Source organism: Mytilus edulis, chromosome 11, assembly GCF_963676685.1.
Source record: "Mytilus edulis chromosome 11, xbMytEdul2.2, whole genome shotgun sequence".
Taxonomy (NCBI): Eukaryota; Metazoa; Mollusca; class Bivalvia; order Mytilida; family Mytilidae; genus Mytilus; species Mytilus edulis.
Window position 1 is genome coordinate 47,526,355 of NC_092354.1, and position 20,281 is coordinate 47,546,635.

General features: G+C 29.4%; 1 protein-coding gene across 31 annotated transcripts in view; it reads right to left on the reverse strand.

The window, feature by feature from the left end:
• Nucleotides 1-450: 450 nt before the first annotated feature.
• LOC139495727 (RNA-binding protein with multiple splicing 2-like) overlaps nt 451-20,281 on the reverse strand; it is a 92,125-nt gene continuing 72,294 nt past the window's right edge. For 5 of the 31 annotated variants that reach the window (XM_071284057.1, XM_071284072.1, XM_071284071.1 and 2 more), the window contains exons 6-13: nt 20,147-20,194; nt 17,795-17,916; nt 14,889-14,912; nt 14,295-14,318; nt 11,142-11,365; nt 9,304-9,373; nt 7,960-8,118; nt 5,385-6,101 (exon numbers count right to left, since the gene is read on the reverse strand). In XM_071284057.1, coding sequence (XP_071140158.1) covers nt 7,993-8,118; nt 9,304-9,373; nt 11,142-11,365; nt 14,295-14,318; nt 14,889-14,912; nt 17,795-17,916; nt 20,147-20,194 — 638 coding nt within the window. In that variant the 3' untranslated portion in view covers nt 5,385-6,101; nt 7,960-7,992. Of the gene's footprint in view, nt 6,102-7,958; nt 8,119-9,303; nt 9,374-11,141; nt 11,366-14,294; nt 14,319-14,888; nt 14,913-17,794; nt 17,944-20,146; nt 20,195-20,281 lie in introns of those variants that run through there. The other 26 variants (XM_071284068.1, XM_071284065.1, XM_071284077.1 and 23 more) reach the window with 15 other exon arrangements.

A 20,281-nucleotide genomic window follows, 5' to 3' on the forward strand; every position in this document is an offset into this window, starting at 1 on the left:
TGTACCTTGGCTAAGCTTGGTCAGTTTATTCATTCATTCGACAATGGAATCTAGCAGGCCAATGTAGGTGTCTGTACTGGTAAGCTTGTGTACATGATGTAGGACTGAAGAAAGAATAAATTATCAAATTGACTGATCACATTTAAGTCTTGACAAGATACCAAGTGGTGGGAATAGCCAATATAAAATCCTTTTATGTCTAATTACTAATGGATTTACTGCACTCAAAACAATTTGAAATCACCCTCAGCTTAACAAATGCTCATCCTCTTTTTCACACTGCATCCACAGTTCAGATAACCTCTATTGAAGACATTACTTTGACCTATATTGGTTTACTTTTCCATATCATGACTTGGATGGAGAGTTGTCTAATTGGCACTCATACCACATCTACTTATATCAATCTTCATCAAAATATGGCAAACAAAGAAAAAAAATAAACACATATAAATGGAGACATCTGCTGATTTATTTCAGATATAAACAGTCACGAACTCTGTCATTGTCATAGTAACAGCAAAAGACCATTTGACCTTCAACAACCAATCAAAACTAATACAAAGGATCATGTGATTAAAAGAAATAGTTACATTACAATTTATTAGGATGACTTTTTCAAGCTAAAATTGGTCAAAAGTAAGAGATATGTGTGTCAAAAGTTCGACTTGTGTTTGAATACTATATGGCACTTTTAACCTTTGTTGAAGGTCAGAAGGTCAAATGCATAAATTAAAATTGTCTTGAGCAAAAGTAACATTGCACAATCTTTCTGAATGCCACTGGCAAGGAAAAAAAACGATTACAAAATTTGAATGTATTAAATAATGGCCAAAAGTAAATTTAATTTTAGTTGAATTATGAGTTTTACATCACTCTAATAACAATTGATTTTGAATTGATTTTTCTACAAATTGGAACTAAAAGTACAACAACCTGAACCATGCACATCTAGTGCTTTGTAAATTGAACAAAAATATCAAAATACAAAAAACATATACGGAAGTAAACATTTGAAAACAGGTATTGAACCTCTAAATAAGTATCTTTTGGCCAAATAAATTACAAAAAGATTATATGTAAAAAATTTAAGTAGCATTGCCAGGGAACTTGGTTTGGAAATTTCCACAATAAAAAACCACCATGTAACCATGGTGACCTGGGAGTGGATGTTTTACAATAAAATGACCATGTAACCATCACACATCTACAATTTACAATCACACAACTAAATAATTTAGTCTCTGACCAGAGAATCAACAACTAACTATACAGAACTACTGATGAAAATTTGGTTGTGTACAGACAGTCAAACTGCATAAATATAATGCCCTAGAAAAGAAAGGGGAACGAAACATATATGATGTGTTCAAATATGAAATCTGGACCCATGACTAAGTGTTGAGTTAAAGTTTTAAGTTTTCCTACAGCATTACAGATTTGGCTTAAATGATGCATTTCAAAATCAAAGCCCATTTTGTTTATTCAGAATTGCATATTATGGGTATAGTAGTGTAGGCTAATATAATTTGTTAACAAATGGTTAGAATTTTGTGGAAAGTTTACTTGAATTGTTAACAAGTGTGTATATATATATATATATATATATACTGTCTGTACACATCCAAATTCAATTGTTACTATAAATAGATTTCCTATTTACATGATATTTCAGACTATATATAAAAGAGGTCAAGGAATTTATTTATTTAAAGTTTTGATTAGTTAATTCATTTAGTCACAAATCATCTAATTTACATATTTTTTATCTTAATCCATTTATTAAATATTTATAAACAAATTATCACAGGCTACTAACTATTTTACCCATAAAAACTGTACCTTTCTAATCTGTACTATCAATTGTCTTTAATATGTACAGTCAATTGTCTTTAATCTGTACAGTCAATTGTCTTATCATAAAAACATATAAGTGATTTGTATAGTTAATTGTCTTTATTAGGAAAAAAACTTAATTAGATGATCTTGATGAATAAAAGAGCATCCTGAAGCTAATCTCGATATTTATAAAAATTAAATATTCCAAACAAAATTGAAGTTTTATTTCAAATACATTATTCGTTTTTACCATTATAAAAGATTTTAGTAAGAAATTATTTTTAATGAATACTAGCATTATACTCTTTCAATAGAAATACAAAACTCTCTTTGATGGAGGTAATAAAGTTCAAATTATAATAAACATTCAAAACCTTCAACATATATTGCTTTGTCATTAGACAATTAGTAAAATTATTATAGAAATCATTGGAGAATTATATTTATAAAAAAGTCCTAAATATTGCACAGATATATTGTTAATTCTACCTTAACCAAAAAATTGAATAAGAAATAAGTAGAAAAGGACAAATAATAAAACAAAAGAAAAAAAGGTCTTGAATATAAGATATTGCTTTCATTTTTACCCTGTATCAAGAATATTTTTTGTTAGTTTTATGAAAATGACATATTATTTTCAACTAAAAAAAAGAACACAAATTTTGTACAGCAGTTTAGAAAAAACAACAGAAAAGCTTTGTTCATGAAAAATATTCTGAGTATTACTTATCTAAATACTGTTTAATAAGCTATACCGGAATTGTCTACCCTCCTTTTGAAGATATAATTCCTAGAACTTGTTTGAAGCTAGAGTTATTTCCCTTGAGAAGACAAAGAACAGACAACTACTGAACGGATTAAGAAGATTTTGGTATAAAAATGTATTTTATTTATTTATGAAAAACATGAAGTTAACTGAGCAGACTTTAAATGAATTATCATTGGTGAGTAAAATTGAATATTAAATGAAACAATACTGTTCACTGAAGCACTTTCTTTGTCAAATTCTCCCAATGTTGAGTTTATTTTCTCCTAACCTAAATATCAGCTTTGTTTAAGTAAGGCATAGCCTGTACCCATTTTTACGCAGTGAATAATAAAAAAAACAGTAACTATTTTCTATAACCAAACATATTCCTCTCCCATGAAAAAGAAATCACCTAGTAACCAACACAACAAACAAAAAATGGGGCACCAAAAGGGATGATCAAATTCTGCTTAATCCCACTTTTCATTAAACACAGATAAAATAAAACCCTGTTTAGGAATTGTTTTCCAATATGCATAAGAGGTCTATCAATATTTAACAGTGTCACATGAAAAGTAGATTATTGCTGTTTGTTTATCAGACAAAACTTCATTGTAAACATAAAATATGACTAAAATTATACGCAACTAAACATGACACTACAACTTAGTATGGATTTCATATATTGAGGCCCTAGAAGGGATATAAATACTGAGTAATACAAAAAGCTTATAACCCTCCTGCAGGAACCCCACCAATGGCAATTTCTTTCTCTTGAGACAGAAAAGCAAACAAAAACTGTAAGATTTAGGGGTCCAACAAAGGAAAAATATACAAAATAATAATTCAATATTTGATTATATTACAAGCAATGTCAATCACCTTATGTTGACCTCAATGAGCAAAATAAATAATAAAGCAAAAAATGAAAATAATTCTCTACAAAACACTATATTGCTTCTATTTGAAAACAATTTCATTATGGAGAGTTTCATCAATTCAATTCTATCATCTAAATATTCTTTTCATGAAAAAAGTATAAAAAGACATGTAACACATTTAATATTTACAAAAAATTTCAGCTCTCTTAACAATGCATCTTTTTTGTTTGTTTGTTCTTGATTAGAGAAAAACTCTTTGTAAATTGTCAGAAAAAACATTAACATCAATAGTTAATTATTTTTTATTCTACACTTCAGATATAAATCAAAGGGAGGTAATTGTCATTTCTCACAATTACAAGAGAGACTACTCAATTTATCGTCAAGACAGCTGAAATTGATTTCACACACAAAACACTTACACAGCACTATATATGGTTGCCTCCATTTTACAATTTAAACAAAACAACAAATTGTAAACAACATTTGCATAAAAAGTTTGATGTTTTTTCGTCAACACATATAATATTAGAACAATTAACAATAATAGCATTGGAAATTATTACAAGTGGAATGTCATTGAAAAAAATGTCAATTTCAAAGCATTTGTTCGAAGGGAATACTTCAAAAAATGTACAAAAAATGGGGGACCATTTAAAAAAAAATGATGAGATGCTTAAATTGGTCCAGTTGTTCATCACGTCATAGGCTGGAATTTCAAACTCCTGAACGATTTACAATGTTAATTCAAATAAAGATAATTAATAGATTAAAATCTAATAATTCAAGGAATTTTTATTAACTTTTTGCACAACCAAAACAGAGAATATCATTAACACAGATACACAATTTGCATATTAAAAAGATGAAAAGTATTCGTTGTCATGGTTTCGGATTAATAATAAATGAGTTTTTCGATCTACCAAAATTTTTGTTAACTATTTCAAACTCCTTTCTGGTAAATGATCTAATTTTTAAAACAAAATTAAAACTAAATAAATTTTTATTCATATTCATTGTTCGTACAGAACACATCGAAATTTTCAAATTTGATTGAATACTTTATAAAATCTAGATTATACTTTTTTGTGTATGGTACAAGAGGCTGCTGTAATTTACAGCTCCTCGTGTGATTAAAAATTTACATTTTGAATAAAAAACAAAACAAAATCCCTGAATTGTTCTGATTATTTGAAGAATTGCACACAGTTTGTATTACAACTCACATCTTAAGCAATTCCTCAATATTACCCAGAATGCATTAGATTCTGAAACGGCGAATTCCTCACTACATCAATGCATAAAACGCCGCAGAGGATCTGTGCAATCATTAAAATTAAAAGGCATAATAACTGTTCGTTTGAATATAGATATGCCCCTGCAGTGAAGATATGTTGAAGAAATGATTGGACGGAAAAAGAGCTAATCAAAACTCTTTACTAATTATGTAATATCAATAACAAATTATGAGACTATTACTAAGGTAGCTCACTTGAACATTTATTTTTTTTATTCAATTTGATAATCTTCATTCTAAATTTGATCTCCCCAGATATATTTTTTGTTCCAATTTTTTTTTAATTGGTCTGAATTTAGTTGAATATTAAACAAAGTGAAAAAAAAACACAGATTTTTTTTTTGAAAGATCGTGTTTTGAGCATGGCTTCCAAAATGGACTATAATAGAAAATTAATTTCTGAACCAGAGGTTCTGGCTTTGTGTACTTCAAAACTTCACCTGAACTGACCTCAAAAAATAAATATTCAAGGAATAACACAGACAAAAAATAACATGATTTAAATATGAAAATGAAGCTAGTTAATCAAGGATTGTGATTGGCTATTGAAAATGTGTCAATTTAGTGAATCAATCTATCTTACTTCATGTGATGATTATAAGGTGAAATATTATTCATATTTTTTTTTTATCTTTTTTATTTTTTTTCTGATGTGTTTACGGAAGTGTTTTCAAATTCTTTTAAAGTGGTATGTTTTTTGACAAGCAATATTTTGTACAGTATTGCAAAATAAAAATCACCAAATAAACTTTTTTCAAAAAATAACACATCAAAGGTCACTTTTTAACAGTTAACCTTTGGTTGTGTTGGAATATTTAATGGGTCATCCTATCAAGGTGTGTTATGTATATAAATATGTGAATAGAAGGAAAAGTGGGGTAAATATCAATGAGACAGTAACCAATCAAAACTTGTTTTCTATTTCTTAGCCAATCACAATCCTTCAATACATAGCTAAACACTAAATCAAATAAACAAATAATCAATACACAATATTCAATATCAACATAAAAACCAGAAAAAATGGTTTCAACAAATTTCATGCATATTTTATATAAATAGCTAAATCACTATATATAGATATATACTTATTATAATATAATACAAAAAAAAATCACTGAACTATTCATTAACAACCATTGAATTAACAAATAAATAAGTTATCTCCCTTTTATTACAGGAAATTGTCATCAGTTCTGTCTCCTTGGTAACCATGAAGATGTCCAATCATTAAGCAGAATAGTTGTGTCCATGGTAACCAATGAGATCATAACACTGAGGTGGGTGAAATGGTGGTATGACCGGGTACCATCATAGGAACCTCTTGATTTTTACCCTGAAAACAATATATTTCTATTTAGTATTATTGTCATATACAACAGATGAGTAAAACATTACTGCGAACTATGACCCACATAACTCTGCACCAGTACCTGATCTTCTCCGCCAAAAAAAAAACAAACTCAGGAAAGGACTGAAGTGATTACATTTTTTTGGAAGGCTGTAGATTGAAAAGAAAATACTGTAAATTCAGGAATTTTCACTAAGATTATTTTTGCATAAGGAAAAGTTTGTACAAAAAAACAAAAAAAAAACAATATTTATATTATATTTTGAATGCACTATATACCAATGCAGCATTTTAAAATTCCAAAAATTAAACTATTCCTTTTCAAACGTCACAATTTTAAAATGCACTAAAAATTGTCTGAATTTACAGTATATATCAGTTAAAAAATCTTGGACTAACATTGTCTGTTAGTCGCAGCTCCAATTCATGAAATGTGAAGTTTTTGCTTTTGAATATTTTTGATGTATACAAAAAATTCAGTGTATTTTCTTGAAGTATATTGTTGGTTGAAAGACAATGGTTTTTGTATGCATACTAGGAAAAATAATATTTCCTTTCAAGTTGGTTGGTTTATAAAAACATTTTTATATATTCACATGTATACATATGGTTAAAAGAATAACTGCTTTGTGCATCTGCCCATGCTTTTATGTTACTGCATAGTGAAAAACAAAAGGTAGGAAAATAGAAACAAAATCTACATAGAGTTTTGAAATGTTCAATATGATTGGTTATCAGCTTTATGAGATGTTGTTCATTAATCTGATTGGCAGTGCTGTATCCAATCACCTACTCATGCAGTGATCATGTGATTTACACTACTGGGGTCAAAATAGGGGAGACAATGTGATACACAACATACTAAATTATATGTGCTGATAAAAATAACTGAATAAACACATAATAAAAGTCAAGTTTTGGATCACGAAAATATTTATAGAAAAAAAAATCTGCACATGCTAAAATCATTTTGATGTCCTAATCTGGTATTTTTATAGTTTAAAATCGTTCTTTCTTTATCTGTTGATGCATAGAGACACTTGTACTTTCTTCGGTACAATTTGTAAAATTTGATAGCATTGAAACACAGAAAAGACAGATAAATAATTTTACAAAAACATGAAACAATGAAGACCTATGAAGAACTTAATTCAGATATGCAGGTTTTAGAAGAAAATCTTGTTGAAACACTCTGGTTCTCTCTCTTAAAAAGGGAAAGGAAAATATATGTAACAGGGCTAATGAAAAATGATAAATTTGTGCCATTTGATTGAAAAACTTTTTTGAATTACTTCCCTTTTAACAGTACTGTGAAAAAAGAGTTTAGATTGATAAACAGTATAATAAATAAAAAACAGATATTTTTGGGTACTTATTTTCAAAGAAAAAAATCTGAACAACTGTTTATTATTTCAAAATAAGATGAAAAATATAAAAGAGGGAAGAACCATCACAGCTTTGACACCATCTACAAAGAAAGAAAAGGGGGAGCTATAACATCTATAAAAAGTTTGTGAAACATGCTGCAGTAAGCTATGATCTGTTTGTGAACTGCATAAAAATGTGAAGCTACTTTGTTATATAGAATATAAAATTCAAATTTCCTTTCAATTAGACCAAGGAAATAATAAGATTTTATTAGTAGATCATGTGCATTGTTTGAAGAGAAAGAATAAAAACATGTCCCTACGACATTCAGGTGTTGATTGGACTTTTTGTTATCTACTAAAAATTTCAGACTTTTATCCAGTTTATCTCTCAAGCTATGCCCCTTTGTAAATTGTCTCCCCTTTTTTGGACTCCATTTCTAGCTACAGCCAGAGGATTTATAAATTGTTCTTACTTGTTTAATTGGGTTGTTACCATAGTAACAGTGTTAAAGTCCACTCACCACCTCACCCATCTTATTTTTTGCATATTCAATACGTATTCCTCCTCTATCAGAGGAGAGAAGAACAAAACCCTGTAGTCTATTCAATGCTTCTGTTGCTTGTTTTAAATCCTGGAATAAAATGTAAATTAAATTTTCATTGGGCCTTGCATTACTTGTTTCTGTCTGACCCATCTGAGATGATTTAAGGGCACTGCATTCTGTCTAACTGTACAATTTACTTCCATTGCATAAATGCCATCCTATTGAGGCAATATCAGTCAATCTGAAACTTGAGGCTCATTGAGAAATTTTATTTCTTCTATACTTCTTTTCTCAGTAGAATCCAAATAGACGGCCTTTTTTCCAGTTGACTCAAGAGATATAAACATTGACCAACTGCAACAGGAAAGCTTTGGTTCCAGGTAGTTCTAGGTAAAGGGATGATTTTGTGGGGGAATTTAAGGCAATAACAAATATCTTGAAATTTAATCTCTATTATCCACCTTGTAGACAATTTATTTACTGGGATATTTTGACAGTGCAAATGATCTGAATCCTCTGGTTGAAGAAAACTAGCATGTGACATGATTGACTGGCAATGTGATCTAATTTGAAAGTCATGTGATAAAATATGCAAATAAGAGCACATATAGGGGAGATAACACAGATTTCTGAAAAAGTGTGTAAAAAGGCACTGAATATTTGTGATGACAGAAAAAGGCAAAAAAAAACAATTATCTAATGCTTGTTAACACGCTACAGTGCAAAGGGAGGGTACTTTTACAGCCAGACAAAAATAAATACGCAGTGATGCTAAGAATATATGGGCACCAAACAAATCCTGCTGTTGATGCTGAGTGACAAATATAGATGACATGCTAGGTTGTGAATAACATTGATATAATCAATTAAAGTAAGTGGCAGTTAGCACATTTCTACTTTTTTTACACCAACAAGGTTGAATTAAAAGTTTGTATTTTTTTACTTACTATTTCCTGATTTTGAAAATAAACACTTTCAGATTTCTACTTAATTAACAAGCCTGATATTTTGTTTTGTTAGTTTGTTTGATATACAGCCAGTGGTTTTGTGTTTATTCAAATAACAATCTTGACAAAACATTCCTCTTGACAAATTGTCTGGTATTCCATATTTGGAAAAATGTAGAACTCTTTTCTTTTAAGAATTTTTTTATATGGAATTAACAATGTTTGCTGCTACTTGTAAGATGTGTTCAAATATAACCGTATATTGATGACTTTTATGGACTGGAACTTACAGCGCTTACAGTACTTTGATTTTCTTTTAACTTACCTGAAACTCTACAAATGCCACTGGTGAACCTCCTTTATTATGCATTCTTAGCCGGTTGAAACCCTGAAAACTACAAGAAAAAGCAAAACTTTGAAAATATCAAAACAAAAACTCTTAGTATAAAGGCAATATGAATTCACTACACCAAAGCGACTATATTTTTGTGAGGGTTTGATAAATATCTAAACCTTAAAACCTGAGTATGTATCATTTGATGTTAATTTCTTCAACAAATTACATGAGATGTGGCAAATCCAGCAAACAAACAACACAAAAAAATAATGGTCAATGATTTGTTTTCTTTGGAGTTTACTTAAATTTCTGTTGTTATCTTTCCTTCAAAGTCTTGTAAGTTTTATTTCTTTGACCATCTTCGATCTGACCTGACTGTTATAAACCTAGAATCTTTAACTGTGACTATATAGATTTTTCAGTGTGATACATGTGCATGCAACAAATAATGCATATACATTTCATATTATCTATTTTTTAATTGGTTAACATTTATGCCATGTGGTCTTGTCAAACACTTTCATATTGCATGAAACAGGTTACTACTATCTTGAAGCAGTGTTGTCAGTGGTACATGGTAAAATATAATAAAAATCTGTTAGATTTTAATCAATATATCGTAGAATAGCTGTAAATTCATTCTATAATTGTAAATTCTATATGCTGCCTTGTACAACATCAAACGGGTTTAAAAAGAAGCAATACTACTGATTTTGTCATATAAAGGGTGTAATGCATAGAAAGTGAAAATTATTTCTGGAAAAAATACTATGTAGGTATGTCAATCCCAGATAAGTGAGAAATAATCTATACTAATATATTAGTACTAGCATCCTTGAAAATCTATATGTTTAGTCTTGCTTATTTTGTTATTTCGCAAGTTCTGTTTAAAAACCAAAACATTTACCTTTATTTTTGAATAATTTACAATTGCATTTGGAAATCAACTATCTACTTTTATGATTTTTTAAGTTTATTTTGTTCTAAGAAAGACATTGCCAAAAAGTCTGCAGGCAAGTTGGAAGTACTTGACCCATAACAAAATTTGATTTTATAAGCACTTGTTTTTTTTTGTTTGTATTATGTATTTAGTCCCATAACATTTGATTTTGATAATTAAACATCCAGACATACCAAGCATTAAGGTGTAAAAGATCCCTTAAATATTTGTAAAAAAAAAAAAAAAAAAATCAAAGATGTGTTTAGAGAATTGCCATTTTCAAAGATGCTATGAAAAGATCCAAAATCACTTCAGGCAGAGGCAGGGTAACATTGCAGGATCAATATACAAGATTCAGAGGTGAAATAAAATTAAACCAAACACCTCCCAAATATTTTTTAAGAGAGAAATGATTTAAGAAAAATGGTGAAAAGAACAAACAAAATATAGCATGTGCCAGTTTCAAACAAAGCAAATTTCACTAAAACAACAATATTAATAAATATGTACTGGTAGGATTAAATTTAATCAAAGACTAAACACAAACCATGGGGAGATAACCCACTACATGAATATGAAATGGTTCTATGATTTTACCAAAGCTCAAAAAATTCCGATTTCCAGCAGTCAGATGATTTACATCAGTTCAACTTTTACCATTTGCACACCTGAAATCCTTACACGAACAACCACTTGTTGTAAAGATCAGGATTCAACATACAACACTGGTCTAAAATAAGAAGATAAACAAATTCATCTAACACAAGAGTAACAAGACCTTATAAACCAATGGAGACCATGAGAGAATGAAGTAACTCTGACCTCTACCAAATGCCTGAAGTGACTTGGACCATGTTAGTGGCCCAAAGATGGCCAGTGAACTAACCTGCTAAACAAGTCCTTTAGCTCCTGCTCAGATGAAAATTGACCAAGATTGGCCACAAAGAGCGTGGAGCACGGTGCATTTTGCTGCATCAGTGGCGAACTCGACGTCGAGGGGGTGCTCATCGTGCTAATTGGGCTAGTTAAAATAGGCGTGGCTGCTAATGGCGGATGTGGCAAGGCAGCTGATACGGCCGTAGGGGGTGCTACAACTGCTGGGTGATGTATCTGTTAATAAACATAGACCCGTGATTCCAGTGATCATGTGATAAGTGGTTCTATAAATAGATATGTTAATGACCTGTGCCTGTTACAGCTGTTTCCAGTTTTTGGTACCTTGCTTAAAAGTTCTAATATCAAGGTTTTTTTTCAAATACAAAAATTTAATAATAAATCATTTTTTGGTAATTTTGACTGAATTTCTATTTGCACTATATTTTTTACTTTTAATGGTTGAAAATCTTTATACGTTCAGCTCAAGTACAATACTGTAAACCAACAAATTTTCATGAGTAGATAAAAAACATGAATAGAAATCGTTGCAAATATGTAAAAGTTGGCTTTTTACCTTATTCAACTGCATCAATTTAACTTAAAATTGTGAAATTTAATCACTGCAAGGTGGGCTAAAAAGATCTAAATGCGAAAACACGGAAACAAGTTGGTTTACAGTAAACATTAAGAGCATAAACTAAATTCTACCACGATTATGAAATCAGCTGTAAGCAAACCCACTGCTACAAAGATGCAATAGGTTATAAGCACAGAGAAGAGAAACGATCTCTATTGGAAAACTAATATCATAAACAATTACAATGAATCAATTTCTTCTTATTTCATTATTTCATATAACAATTCACAAAAACTGTCATGTGAAATTATATTATATTTTATTTTTTTAAATTTGTCAGTGAACCTCTGGTTGTAAAATGTAAAATATCTAAAAATTACCTTATTCAATCAAATTTTAAACAATTTGATTAAAACTATTTCTATCAGCTTTTTAAATATGACCAAAAAGAAAAAGACTAATTTTCAATCTTAAAGTAAATTTACAAAGTATTTGCATTACTTATTTAATGCATTCTATATAATACTTTTTTTGTTGTTTTTTAACTTTTATTAATTTTTTGTTGTAGCAAAATCTTTTCTTTCCAAAATTTTGACTTAATATTAGCTTGATCCATGGTAATATTTAGATATATATACATTTTTTTTTAATTGACACAGATAGCAGACGACAACAGATCTTTAGACAAGTGTTAACATGCTGTTAATATCATGTAATTCTGTAACTAGTTGTTCATGCAGCCTGTACAAGTTCAAAGTTCATGCTGAAACTAAGGACGCATGCAATGAAATTTTACTCAAACAACTTTGACTTTCTCCTTCAAGTTCCTGTTGAAACAATCTTAAAGGTCAATTAGAGTTATCTTTCCTTGAAATATAAATTGTGTAAATGGACACTTGCATTTATATTAAAAAGGTTTGAAAATTCAAAAGGGAAACCAGATGTCTAAAAATGGAAATTTCTTTGTTCAACAGTTAAAGGATATTATTCCTATTTTATTTTATATATTATTTCTTGATGATGGGAGTTTTAATCGACCTTGACCGACTATACAGTCAAGGTCGTATTTCCAAATGAAGGAAAAACTTTAATACAAAAGTCAGCCTATACCAGAAGACAGATAAGAAGTAAGGACCCTTCAATTTTTTTTTTCATAATCTCGTCATTAAATATGTAGCCATGTATGTCTGAAATAATTTCACTGTCAAGGGAGAGAATAGGTACAACATACAAAGCAATAGATCGCTTACCAAAATGATACATGAATAAAAGCAGGAATTGCAACTTCACAAAAAGGCTTGAATAAAAGCCAGATTGCAACTGAACAAGACATGCAACAGAAAACTAACATAAGGACAAAATAAAGCATTTGTTTATAATGTTCAAACATGAAAATGATGGTAGTTTAAATTGTTATTTCATTTGAAAAAAATTTCACATTAAATTTGTTCTCGAAAGTATCAATTAAAATCCAAAATTTTAATATTTGAATTCAAAATGTTACAGCATTAAACACATGTAATATAAAACTAATTGAATAACTTCAATTTTTAACCAGAAAATATATTGAAGACAGAAAAAAATGGCAACTTTAACGACATTCCAAATCAGACTTTAAACATATCTGAAGAAATCTCTGATTAATTGAATTAGAAAATTTATTTTAAAATATGATTTCTGAAAATGAATGAAAATACCACCAATTTGCAAGTTTGAAAAGCTGCTTTTGTGAAGAATAACAGTGAAATTATTTCATACACTTATTTGTGAATTACTTTATTTTCATAGCTTGATGAACAAAAAATTATTCTCATTTTTCATATACCCACCTCACCATAATTTTTTTTGTTAAATGAGCTGCTTAATTTATTTCAGGTCTGTCTTTAGTTTTAAAAACAAACAACAGAAAGGTTGACAAAAAGTTACACACAGTATAAAAACACCATTGATATTCATTATCTAGTTAAAACTGGTAGAACTTTTTCAACTATAGACGACAGAGATTTACAATTGGTTACTAAATTTTATACATTTCAGAAGCCTGTAGTTCAGCGGTTGTCATTTGTTCATGTCTGTCATAGTTGTGTATTTTGTAAACTGTGATTTTTTTTAAATGGAGTGCTATAGTTTTCCCTTGGAATCACTTTACATTTTTCATGCCAGAGACTTATATATCAGACTAGATGGTTTGGGATTTTTTTCTTGATGGCAGCCAATAACTGCTTATATTTACATCATTTGGCCTGTGATGGAGAGTTGTGTCTTTGGCATTCATACCACATCTGCTTAATTTTATACTTGGACCAGATAGATTTTTTTCCAGTTAAAAAGTAAATTGCTAAAATTAAAATTGCGTTCCATGTAACATTTATCAGAATTAACAATGGTGTATTTATACTGCTTGTAGACCACATATTAAATTTTCATTAATATCGATACAACAACCAAACTTTAAATCATTATTTGGTAAAAACTTTTTAAAAGTATTGAATAGAAAATATCAAAATTCATACAAGTCAAAAATTGAATTTTGATATATTTTTTTCATCAAGCTATTGTGCATTAAATGAGGATTTTTTCTTTTACCTGAGGAAAATGTGTAATCCATTCCTAAAAATGTTCAAATAAGGAAATATTGTAAATGGGCTGGCATAAATATTATATTTTTTTTGCATTTTAGTCAGTAATGGTAATAAAATAATGTTGTTCTTTGTTTCTCTTAATTTTCCTGGCACCCAGAATTTGCATGATGCATTAAAGATTAGATAAAATGGAAAATAAATACTGTTTTGACACACAGAACAAAATGAAAAACACATTCGCATATTAACTTCAACCATCATTTTTCGTTTTTTATTTCCTCAGTTTTTGTTGCTGTCAGCTCAATTTTCAAATTTCTCTCTTTTGTTGAGACATAATCTAAAACGAGTTAAACTAATATAAACATGAGTTTTAATTACTTCCCCTTTTTTCTTTCAAAGATCAGAATGTAAATGAGATGGCGCCACCTTGTGCAAGAAGTGTTGAATTGTTTTTCATTTTAAAACATGTTACTAAAATTTACACTGGAAATTCCAATATACATCCGATAAAAACTATATATATATGTGTCATGCATGTCATTTAATTAACTGTTAATAAATAGAGGTACTGTTAACTGTTAATGGTTGTTAAATTTACCTGTGGGAAGTGGTGAATCCATTCCTGGAAATTAAAAATAGTACAAAAATTAAGCAGTGGGTCTATAAGTGAACAGCCAATTAAAAATTGTGTTTCATATCAATCATGGTTTTGAATCAGCAAATCAGAAATTGTGTATCATATCAATCATGGGTTTGATTCAGCAAATCAGAACTTGTGTTCTACTAGGCAATAAATGTGTATTTCAATTAACAAAAATTATTGACAAATAAAGACAACATAATCAATTATAAAATTAGTTTTTGAAGAGGCGATAAAAGAATCTTACTTTTTCCTCAATTTTATTGAACAAATATACTGTAAATTCAGAGTTTATTGCGTGTATTTAATATTGTATTTTGTCATTTAAGACTAAAATGCAATTTTTATTTTTTAGATATTGAGAAAATTCCTGTTTAATTCATAAAAAATATCAAAAATGAGAGTTTAATTAATTGCGATTATAACCGTCGCATTTTTCGCAATAATAAAAACATCCCAATAATTTCTGAATTTACAGAATTCAAAATTGAAGCAGATCCAGATTGTATATTCTGTCTATCTAACAGGCTTCAGTTTTATATGTTAAAAACATTTCAAATTTATTGCCAGCCACTGCCATTTTGTTTTTTCAGCGTTTCTGAGAATCCGATACCACAGTATTTGGGTTTACATGCAAAAGTTGAGAAAACTTCCACCAAATCTAGTATCAATTCCTTAGTAGGTATTAATCTGCTACCAAAAAGGTTTTAAAGCATAGTCTACACATTTAAAATAAAAATCAATGACAATTGATTAAAATTAGATTCTACGAAGTTTTTTTGTTTTTTTCATTGATCAATCCATTTACATGTAAGTGGCAAATTTTAAGACAACTGTATTAAAATCATTTGAAATTTTAAATCAAATTGCAAAATTACAGTCACTCTCATCCTTATACAAACAGTCATTTTATAGAAACAATGTCACAATATTTAAAATACCACAATCAAGAATTGTTATATACATGTATATATAAAAGTATAAATATTTTATCCATTATACCATAGTTGTACATGTACATAATATATACTATAGTAAAGTGACTGTGTATTGCAAATGGCTTCTTTCACATCCATTTCTACCCTACAAAAAACTTACCAGAACAAAATCAAATTAGAAAGAGATACCACAGATATTTTATTTGTTCAAAGTTTGTAAGTGGTTGGCCCAATTTTGAAAACCCAATTTCATTCAAAACTACAGAGTTTATGAAACTTGTGAATGAACAACTATGTTAAGGTCTTGAGTGGAGTCATAATTTAAGAATATAACCTAGGGACACAGTAGATGTGAAATGGAACAAGGGGGACAGTGTAGGGATCATCAAATAGCCTTTGGTCAAAGTGGCAGAATCAGAAAGAAACCTTTATTTTGACCACTACTGTGAAATTTCATTACAGCCAATTTCATTGAGTGTGTAGGTAAAGGTAATACCTTTGGTTAGCTTGCTTGTTAGCTGAACCATGAAGTCATTATTAGGTAAGGTATACTACCCTCCTTTCAAAGTAGCCTTGTCCAACAGACAGATAGATTGGTTATCTGCTGGACTACTCTACTCTTAAAGGAGGGTAGTTTACCTGATCTAACAATGACTTCACGGTTCAGCTAACAAGCAAGCTAACCAAAGATATTACCTTTAGCTTCACACTCAATGAAATCGGTTGTAAAACTGCTTTATTCATAGACTTAAAAGTCAGAAACAAGCACTGTGTATAAATATCAAATATCTTTTCCAATCTTTCTGATAAATTTACATTTATATATTTCTTATAGCAGACAACCTTTCTAAGCCAAAACTTGATAGAACCTAATCCTATTTATGAATGGTCTTCTTGTATTTAATCTTAGCATTTAGCTTTTCAACAAATTTTAGTCAAAATCAAAATTAAAAGATTGAAAAAAGCCAGAACTCAAAATCGACATCAACTTGAATTGTGTGATAAATTAATAGGTCAAACTTTTTACAAAATCCTGAAAATTCATTACACTTTTTAACCCACATATACATCAATACGTTTTGACATAAATACACAATTATATACATTTGCAATACACAGTCAAAATACACAAACACACCACACATTTTCCAATTATCACATCGTGCAAAACAAAACTGTACATTAAGACAATGATAATCCTGGTTATAACACAAACAATATCCAACATGATCTATCTTTTATCTATATTACATTCAACATGATCTATCTTTTATCCATATTACAACACAAATCATCCATGTGTTCAACAATATTTTCTTTTTTCAAGGGGTAAATTTTATTTAAGATGTTGAGTGGAGCTTAAGGTGGTACATATCACTACACGGAGAAAACTTTGTAAAATTTAGCCGAACATTTTAATCAGGTTCCTGTTGTTTAGGAAATATTAAGCTTTTCAATGATCAAAATTAGTGTTTGTCAAACAAATGAAATTTTTCAGCTAAAGTTTGGTTTAGGTTTATTTATGCTATGTATTTTTTCCAAATAATATCCATCCATCAAAGAGATAATTTGCACCCATTTTACTAATAAACAATTAATTCCTAAATGGGGAAATTTAAAATTAGAATTTTTTTTCTCGAACATGGTTGAAGATGTATCATATTTACTCTCAAATTCAACCTGTTATCCTGTGCATCACATTAGCAAGTGTTGATTGTCTTCTTCAGCTTCCTCAAATTATTGCCATCACAACTCAAAACCAAACGTAATGGTTTATCGTGTTACCTCTGTGTTTCAAATCTGTTGTGACACCAACATTCCAAAACATGTTAATTGTTCAATCATGTGATATAAAACGTTTGTTACCATGGTGATATGTGACTAGTTTTGCACGAGTGCGATAAATGGAAGTAAATGATAACTAACCCGTACCGGAACTTGTGCTAAGGCTGGGTGCTGGATGAGTGCTGTGTGATGGATAGCTGCAGCATTCGGATTTAACTCAGGATAGGCGGCCAATGGGTGTGGCGCCCACGCCTCAGGAGCACCTGGGATAAAGGCAGCACCTAACTCTTCTGTAAAGTGAGGGAGAAAAGAAACACGCACACGTGAATATGCTAGTATGTGTAAGTAAGTACCCTACTACCATCAAATAAAATGTTACCGCAACCCAGGCAATTGTGTGTATTGTATTAAAAACTGTCGTCTGCAACCAATCAAATGACAGGTATTACCAAAATATTCATATCAAAAATTCATGACATGTGACAAGTTGCAGAGTTTTGATTGGCTCATAGAATGGGGTGATAATCTATATTTATATGAAATGCAGTGACTTAGAAAAAAAATTATAAAATTCTATTAAAAGTTGTCTAAAGCTCGTTTGCATGCTATTGTGAAATTTTATAAGAAAATGTGCTGGATTAGAAAATAATTTAACAAATATTAACTTGTATCCATAGCAACAAGTGTCTAAAATGGCCGCTTACATCATCCCCATTCTAACGAGAATTTATGTTCATTTGTTGCAACCTGAAAAGTAAGAAAATATATTCCTTATGTAAAACTTATCCATTTGATCTAATAATTCTCAGAAAAAGTATCAGAATTTAGTCTACAAAAATAAAACACTTTTCTTGAAAACTTTGAATAGTTTTGGAAAAAAAAGTTGTCTAATTTTCATATGAAATTTTGGTACTTTCTCAAGAATCTTGTTTGAGTGAAAAATGTCTGCCATTTAATTTTCCCACAATCCTCTGGTCTTCACAGCATTCTGTCACCTGCTGTTTTAATGGTGTTGTGCATCAAATTAAACTTCAAAAACTTTCCTGGTCATGAAATACTAGTAAAAATTTAATTTTAAAAAATTATCATTTATTACTCTTTTTTTTCCCGTCTTGTTTTTCATCAAATGTTATCAAAAATTTCTCTTCATGAGATCAAATGCTTATACATATCATAATTGACAATCCATATACGATAATGGGTCACCTCCTTTTAGAAAAAATAAAAAATTTACATGTATGTTCATGACCAGACAGAAAATGGCAGACAGTAAGGTTAAGAATGACACAGATGAAACGTTACTATCACCTATCACAGTAACAGGCTAAAAAATCCTCAATTAAAATTCAGACCAACTACCAGGCTTGATTCATTGGAAATTTCAACGACATCCTCAATTATAGCAACTAAATACCTCAAAGCAGGTATTCAAAGGAATTAAAATGACATTTTAAATTATGTAACACTCCAAACACCATACAAGATACAAGATTAAAAGCACTTATGACATATTTATAAGTGTTGCACAAGTTTCTCTTGTCTAAAAATCCCCCCATAGAGATTTTGAAAAAAGTTGGTAGTTATGATTAACTAAATACATGTATATGACGATGTATATTTCAGAAAATTCTGTGTCAATCTTATTTCAGAAATCTCCTAGTAGCTCCCTCTGTCTACAAGGAGAATCTCAGTGCACCTGATTTATACAGTAATAAAATTTACATATATCTATTTAATCAATTAAACTGCATAGAAATATTAACATTGCCTAGCTGTATGATATCATTTAAATCTCTTTATCCATAACAAAAAAAAACCTCCTTCAAATTTATCAACTTTATTAATATGATAAAGACGTCATTTATCTTATTTATAATTGCTAAAATTACGTAATCAGTCTTTTTATATATGAGTATTGGTGATTTCTGATGTATTGGGTTTCGCAGCAGCAATTACACATTTATCAAGTACATGAATTTATCCATAATATAAAACTTGTAAATCATATCAAAAATGATTATCAAAACAAAACTTTTCAAAATTTCAATGCATACTTTTGATGTAACCATAGTCATAGTGACTTGGAGTATAGAAACACACCTTGATGAAATTTTTTTTTTCAATACATCTATTTATTTGAAATTATGTAACCGCTTCATAATCTAATATTGCCATAATGAAAGCCAGCAATCAATCATATTAATACTGTAATAAAGTTATTGAATCTTTTACTTCTAACTTGACGTGGGAGTGCATTTCTAATTTTCAACAATTAAGCAATTAAATAGCAGTATACAATTAAAATAAATCGGAATTTTTTTTTTGTTATCAACAAAAATTGAATAAATTATCTTTTATTTATTGCTGCACTTAAATTTCTTACATAATTTTAGCAATTATCATTTATTTGTTATAAATAAATACATTTGTAACATGGGACAACACCCTTATAGCACCATAAAAGCCCCTTACACACCACACATTATATCTTACCGACAGTCAACGCTCGTCCAGTTAACGATTCAGACATAGATCCCCCGCCTCAAAATATATATTACAATGTTATCTAATTTGACCCAATAAAACTAACCAAAATTAATTATATTTATGTAAAAATAACATATCATT